The following is a 7,263-nucleotide window of genomic DNA, read 5'->3' as shown; positions in this document are numbered from 1 at the left end:
CCAAACCCATTAGTAAAAATCGTTGTCCCTTCTGTATAGTGTTTCTGAGCAGGTGCTTTGGGGAAATGGCCACCACACCCCGGGACACAGCTTTGGTCAGAGGAGAGGAGGGTCTGAGAGAGACAGGGTCAGGCTAATTTCCTTTGTGTCTCTGCTATAGTCCGCTTTATTCAGGCCAGAGGGATCCGTGACCTTGTGGCTCCTTTTGTTTACATCCTCAAAGAGAGCCCAGCCCCGCTCCGGGGAGCACGTGCTTTCAGAACAAAAGCAGCACTTTACTGCCGCGAGTGTATCTAGAACTGCCATCGCTCTTCTCTTTCCTGTCACCGCAAGGCTTTGGCAGGGCAGATGGAGTCTGCCTTTAAAGCTTAGTGGCTTTGTAGACCCAAGATCAGATTCCAGAGCCTCACGCAGTCCTGCATAGATCCCAGTGTTTCCAGCTCGGGAAGCCGAGAAGGGGAGAAAGCAAATAGCCGAGGGAAGGACCACGCCCGTGATCTATCGGCACTAAATGGGTTAGCGACTGCGACGTTGCACTACAGGTGACACACTGGCGTGTGTCTGTGGCAGGACGCCGAGGGTAGAGGACCGTGCAGGGGCGTGGAGTGGCATTGTCTTGTCACAGGGGCTCCAGCGTCTTGGCAAACCGGGCGGGGTGTGGCATCAAAAGGACCACTGCCTAGCGAGCGAACCAGACGTGTGAGGCTCAGCCCAGGAAGAGTCCAGTCCGTCCAGGTCTAAAAGACCCAAGTAGGTTTAGGACCGACCCCTCCCTTGCGCCTCGCCTCGCCTCGCCTCGCCTCGCCCTGCTCTTTCCTAGACGTGGAGCCCCACAGCCAATTTAGTCCTGCGGCCAAGCCAAGTGTTGTTCTGCGCAGAGACCCGGGGTCCAGCCGGGGGTTCACACCTGGGGGACACCCCTCCCCCCCGGACACCCCACCCCTTTTGCATTGTCCTCCTGCCCCACTGGCCCGGACTACACTTCCCAAGATGCTCCGCTCCAAAGGGGCGGGGCACTCCAGACCTGGGGGGTGGGCCCGGCACGTGCCGCGCCCTCAGCCAATGCGGAGCCCGCGGCTGGGTCACGTGCCGCTGTTTGGCGCTTTTGTGCGCGCCCAGGGCTGTTGGTGCTCAGAGTGTGGCCAGGCGGCTCGGAGCGAGCAGGTGGTGCTGGCTTGGCGTAGGCTGCGGAGACGGCGGGCTAGGAACCGGCCGGGAAGGCGGCGGGCCGCCAGCGGGAGACGCTGGAGGGGCAGGGGCCCCGAGACCTGGCGGGCGGGCGGGGGCGTTCGTCTTTTGTGTGAGGCTCGGGCGGAGCTCGGCTTTTGTCCCTGCTCCCCGGGGACGCGGCCTTGGTGAGGAGCGGGCGCGGCCAGCCGTGGGCTTCAGCCCCGGGTGCGAGCGTGGAGACAATAGGGGCCTGGGCCGTCCCCCTGCTTCCATGGTCCGGTGGGCGCGGCTCCTCAGGGGTCCCCATTGTCTGATGGAGAGCGAGGCTGCGCGGCGCCCGTGCCCTGGAGGGGCGGCGCCCGCCGGGGCTCCCGGGGCTCCGTGGCGGACGGTCGCGGGCAGCTCTGGGGACTCGAGCTGGGGTGGAGGCGGTGCGACGGAGCCCGCTGCAGCGCACCCCAGGGCTGCGGAGCCGCGAGTATTTTTGGCGGGAGTTGGGGGGGGTTGGTTCGGGAGACGGCAGCGCGCTGCCCGCCCGGGAGGGCGGGGCCACCCCCGAGGACCGTTAGCCCCGCCATCCCGCTGCTGCCCACGCGCGCGGGCTCCCGAGTGTGGAGAGGTTCGCGGAGATTCGAAAAGGCGCGGGGCGCGGAGGGGCGGGGCCAGGGGCCGGAGCGGAGGGCGGGTTCTGATTGGCCCGGGCCGCCAGCCTGCCCGCCCGGGCCAGGACCACGCCCATGCTGGGTAGGCTGCTGCGTTGGGTGCTCTGCTCCAGCTAAACGTTTTTTTTCGCTGCCTCGGATTTCGTTGTCTAGCCTTGGAGCCTCTCGTACACTTCGGGACTGAAAAGAGGGGTGATCTTTTTAAAAAAATAATCGACAAGTGTTGAAAAATTTTTTTGCGACCTAAGGCAGCAATCGTGACAAACCTCGGGCAGGTGTGGTGGCGCATGTCTTTAATCCCAACATCCAGAATAAACCCGCTTCCGCCCCCCCATCCCCCGCCCATCGAACCCAGGGCTTTGCAAATGCTAGGCAACTGCTAACCTGGCTAAACCCCACCCCTCTACATTGAGGAGGCTGAGGCAAGAGGATTATAATTTCAAGGCCAGCCTGGGCTAAAATATCTAGACCCTGCCCTCAGAAACAACCTGGAGGTTCATAAAACTTCATTTTCCCACTGTTAGGCGAGTAGCTTAAACCCTAGGAACAATAGGACTTGGATACCATGGCTGCTAGCTTGGGTGTTATCCACCATGGCAGACACAGACAAAGCCGGGTGGGTGTTTCAATTGCACAATGAGTTGTACACAGAATTAAGATGGCTCCGATCTCATTGTTGGGTTTGAATCTGGAATATCTTCTTAGGTTGGGTAGAAAAAAAATTGAGGTTACGGCAAAGGATCCTTCAACCTTGTGATTGATTTTTAAGATTCCAAGGTTTTTTTCTTTTAAGAACATCATTTTAATTTGATTTTCTGCCAGCAATATTATTCAGTTTAGATTTCCCAATATGTTTTGGTGTTCCTAGATGATTTTTAATGATGTCACTTGATTCTACCTAACGATTTTCCTGACATTGTCATGGTGTGATTTGAGGTTCCTTTGTGCTGATGACAGAGAAATACAGAGAAATTGATTGCATGCTTTGAAAATCATTTTCAGGGCTCTCCTTACCAGTGGATTGTGGAGGGTGCACGGCCAGTCTCTTGTCTTCTGTCCGACATGGCATCTTCTGGTAGGTAATTGATTTCGAAAAGCTGAAACTGGGACGGGCTTTCTGCTTTAGAATAGGAAGTGGTGCAGGTCGTAAGCCTTTAATTTGACATTTATATTCTTTTCAAAACTGGATTTACAAATAAAAAAGGCAATTAAATTTTTTTACCATTTGAATGAATATATGGAAAGCTCATCATCATTTATAATTAGACAATTTGGCTTGGTCCAAAGCAAAATTGAGGCTTTACACAAGCCATTCTTTGTTTAATAAAATGATTGTAAAATACTAATTCTTCCTCAAAATGGTATATTAGCCCAAAATGTTGAGCATTTTAAAAAATAGATGTTATTTGATTTCTTATCAGACACTTTGATTAGCCTTAGTTCTGTTCATTAAATTGTTGGGTTTTAGAAAATTATAGAACCTTTGTTTGGATAAGAAACTGGTTTTCCTCATTTATCATAATTCTGATCAACTCTAGATATTCAGGTGAAAGACTGGAGAAGCGTGCTTCAGGCCAGGCTTTTGAGCTGATTCTCAGCCCTCGGTCAAAAGAATCTGTCCCCGATTTCCCCCTCTCCCCCCCAAAGAAGAAGGATCTTTCCCTGGAGGAAATTCAGAAGAAATTAGAAGCTGCAGAGGAAAGACGCAAGGTAAACCAGATGGTTACAGGAGACGGGGTGCTTATTCATGTGACAGGCAGACTGAGTTTATTTTCATAGAAAGGAAGAGAGAGCTGTAGCTCTGCTGTGATCGTAAGTAGGAAATACCCTTGTGCCAGTGGTTGGGAGGAAGCAGCAGGCATCGTTTAATGAGCTGTTGGGAGCCAGCTCCTTGACTCAAGAGCTTGCTCTAGTAAATGGAACCTCCGTGGTGGGAATTGTCTCAGTAACAGACTAGAAAATGGTATTATTAAGGCAATTCCTTAAGAGGTCCTGTTACTAAGTGCTGGAGGCAGAATTTAAGCTAAGTTCTATGTTACATCAAAGCTCATGCTTTCCTCTTTGAAAAACAGGACATTTGTTGGCAGATAGCCTTTGTTTCCTTTTGTGAGAGCTATTCAATAAAAACTTTATAATTCCAGGGATGTGGTATTGTAACTTTTTTCTCACTTCTAAACACTTGCATTATAAAGTAGCCATCTTTTGAAACCTGATGAGGGGTTGGAGGGTGGCTCAACAGTTAGGAGCACTGGCTGTCTTCCAGAGGATCCATGGTGGCCCCAAGCACCCACACGGCGGCTCCCAGCTATTCAAACTCCATTTCTAGGGGATCCAACTGCCTTCTGGACTTCATGGCCACCACACATACAAGTAGTGCATAGATAAATGTGCAAGCCAACCAACCACGCACATAAAAGTAACTAAATAAAAAATAAGACCCACTAAGAGGCTGCAGAGATGGTCCAGCTGTTAAGAGTGTTTTCTATTGGAAGAGGACCAGAATGTGGTTCCTAACGCCAACGTTGGGTGGCTCACAACTGCCTGTAACTCTAAGGGACCTGATGCCCTCTTCTGGCCTCTGAAGGCCTGACATGCACATGTGCATATATTCACACACAGACCATACACATTAATAAAATAGAAAACTTTAACAAATGTTAATATAATTGAAAAATGAAATTATAACGAAATTAAAGACAGTAATTTCACTTTCCAAAAGCATCCCTGTTAACATGTATTTCTATCTATTCAACATTATCCTTACTAAGAACTTTAGATAGGGGCTGGAGAGATGGCTCAGCGGTTTAAAACACTTGCTGCTCCTGCGGAGGACCCAGGTTTCGTCACCAGCACAGTTGCATGACAGCACACAGCCGTCCTGACTTAAGTTCCAGGGATCCAGTGCCCTCTTCTGGCCTCAGGCACCAGGCATGCATTGCAGTACACTTACATGCAGGCAAAACACTTACATGCATAAAATATGGATACATTTTTGCAAAATAATTTCATATAAATTTCCATTAAATCTCTTCCCAGCAGCAATGATTTAGGTGGGTGGGTTTAATTTTAAGTTGGGGAAACTAAGGCACACAAGGTGAAGTGTAAAGGAATAACCAATCCCATGTGAGCACCATTGAGTAACTTGTGTACATTTAGCTGCCATAGACATGTACTTTTCAGTGTCTGTGCCCTGTCAGCACTTACCGTCTCCAGGGAGAAGGGGGTGTTAGATGGGTGTATCTACAATCTTAGTACTTGGAGAGTTGGGGCAGGAGGACCAGAAGTTAAAGATAATCCTTAGTTATATAACCAGTTGGAGGCCAACCTGGCCACGGAGTGTAATTCAGTTAGAGTCCTTGCATGGCATTGCATAATCTCAGCTCTTGGGAGGTAGAGGTGGGAGGATCAGAATTTCAAGATTGTGAGTTCGTGGCCAGCCTAAAGTCTGAGACCCTGTCCCAAAAAGCAAATAAAAAGAATGGCAGCATTTAGCCTGGTGTGCCATCTGTCTGCTGTCATGTAGTCTGGAGTGCGTGTGGAGTAGGAGGAAGCAATACATTGACTGGAGACTAGAGAGGAAAGCTGGGCCTTGTGCTCCACAGCCCAGCCTAAGTAGTGCCCCTCCCATCTGGACAAAGGTACTGTGGAGGAGAACTGAGAAATTCTTTAAAGTGCCATTCTTAAATAGATTACTCAAGCCCTCTAAATACTTTGAATCTTATAAGGATTTCCTTAAATAATTTGGAAGGAAAACTAGACAAGCTAGGCTGGTATATGGCTATAATCTCAATGCTGGAAAGTAAATGCAGGAGAACATAGGTTCTAGGTGAGCCCTTGCTACATAGAGAGTTCTGGGCTAGCCTGGGCTACCCAAGATCTTTTCTTGGGGTGGGGGGAGCCTGAACAGTTAGTTTTTAGTGTTTCAGAAAGGTACTTGAGCTCCTCACTTGAGGATTAGTTTTAAGGAAGGAACCCTTTGTCTTGCCTGTTTCCATGATGAATAATTTCCAAAGATACTTCAGAGGGGCCTCTTCAACTCTGTTGCAGTCTCATGAAGCGGAAGTCCTGAAGCAGCTGGCTGAGAAGCGGGAGCATGAGAAAGAAGTGCTTCAGAAAGCCATCGAGGAGAACAACAACTTCAGCAAAATGGCGGAGGAGAAGCTGACCCACAAAATGGAAGCTAACAAGAGAACCGGGAGGCGCAGATGGCTGCCAAGCTGGAGCGTTTGCGAGAGAAGGTTGTTTCACGCTTTAGAGGAGTTAGGAGCTGAGGCTGGCTCCTTTTTGTCTTCGGTTTGGGGCTTAACATTCAGTGAGAAGGGATCTCATCTTCAGATAGTGTCTAGGAGTCTCAGCATTATTGCGTATCCCTTGGAAGAGCAGTTGGAGGCTTGGCTGCTCTGGTCCCAAGAGACCAACAGGTTTGAAGATGATGATGAGGTCCTGGGATTTTGGGTTTGTGGTTCCCAGGGGGCCGTTTGTGACTGAGGCTGTGTTGGACTCCTAGGGCAGGGGACAGGCCTCGGCAGTTTGTGTTTAAACAAAGGACACTGACACACGGTTTCTTCCTAGGACAAGCACGTTGAAGAGGTGCGGAAGAACAAAGAATCCAAAGACCCTGCCGATGAGACCGAGGCCGACTAATTTGTTCCCAGAACTGACTTTCTCCCCACCCCTTCCTAAATATCCAAAGACTGTACTGGCCAGTGTCATTTTACTTTTTCCCTCCTGACAAATATTCTAGAAGCTGATGTAGGACCGTATAGGTAGATCCAGACCGTGAGATGTTTTAGGGGCTCAAGGGGAGAAACTGAAAGTGTTTTACTCTTTTTTAAAGTGTTGGTCTTTCTAACGTAGCTATTTTTCTCGTTGCATCTTTTCCACTTAGCACCTGGTGTGCTGGTTAATGGCTAGTACTGTATTGACTCTGTGGAAGACATTTGTGAAGAGTGTAGTGGCTTCTTCCAACCTGTTAGATGCTGAATATCTGTTCACTTTGCGATCCCAATTCTGTCCCAATCTTATCAGATGCTACTGTACTTGAATGGTTAATAAACTGCACAGTGCTGTTGGTGACGGTGACTCCTCTCTGTTCAGGTAGTGACAAGTTGTAGAATGCTTCACACAGGGCCTCCGGCTGCTGCAGACACCCAGCCAGTTCTCTGCTCCAATCTCGAATTGTCCTTCCACAATCATGGCTTTTGTGTTGCCTCACCAGATCAGCTGTTATTTTCTTTCAGATGTTTATGTGCAAACAAGCAGTGTTTTGTTCCCATTAAAAAGGCAGATTACAGGCACAAATAGTGTTTTCTAGAGAACAGTTTAGAGGGGACCTTAAAATCTTAGGATGTTTAATGGTTTGTTTGCTTAATATGACAGTTGGGAGTAGAGGTGCCAGCTTATGCTCCTTCTAAGTGATATCTTGAGATTC

The 7,263-nt window shown here is 49.4% G+C and overlaps 1 protein-coding gene and 1 pseudogene across 1 annotated transcript in view; both read left to right on the top strand.

Annotated features, from left to right (window-relative positions):
* The window catches only part of Selenon (selenoprotein N), a 13,865-nt gene extending 11,947 nt beyond the window's left edge, over positions 1–1,918 (top strand). The window contains exons 12-13 of the mRNA XM_037203348.1: positions 571–697; positions 821–1,918. Of these exons, the coding sequence (XP_037059243.1) occupies positions 571–697; positions 821–1,918 (1,225 nt within the window). The remainder of the gene's footprint in view (positions 1–570; positions 698–820) is intronic.
* Positions 1,919–2,425: 507 nt separating this feature from the next.
* LOC119087504 lies at positions 2,426–6,688 on the top strand (annotated as a pseudogene).
* Positions 6,689–7,263: the final 575 nt, after the last annotated feature.

Source organism: Peromyscus leucopus, chromosome 2, assembly GCF_004664715.2.
Source record: "Peromyscus leucopus breed LL Stock chromosome 2, UCI_PerLeu_2.1, whole genome shotgun sequence".
Lineage (NCBI taxonomy): Eukaryota > Metazoa > Chordata > Mammalia > Rodentia > Cricetidae > Peromyscus > Peromyscus leucopus.
The sequence above is the reverse complement of the archived record's forward strand: the minus strand, read 5'-3'. Positions and strand labels throughout refer to the sequence as shown.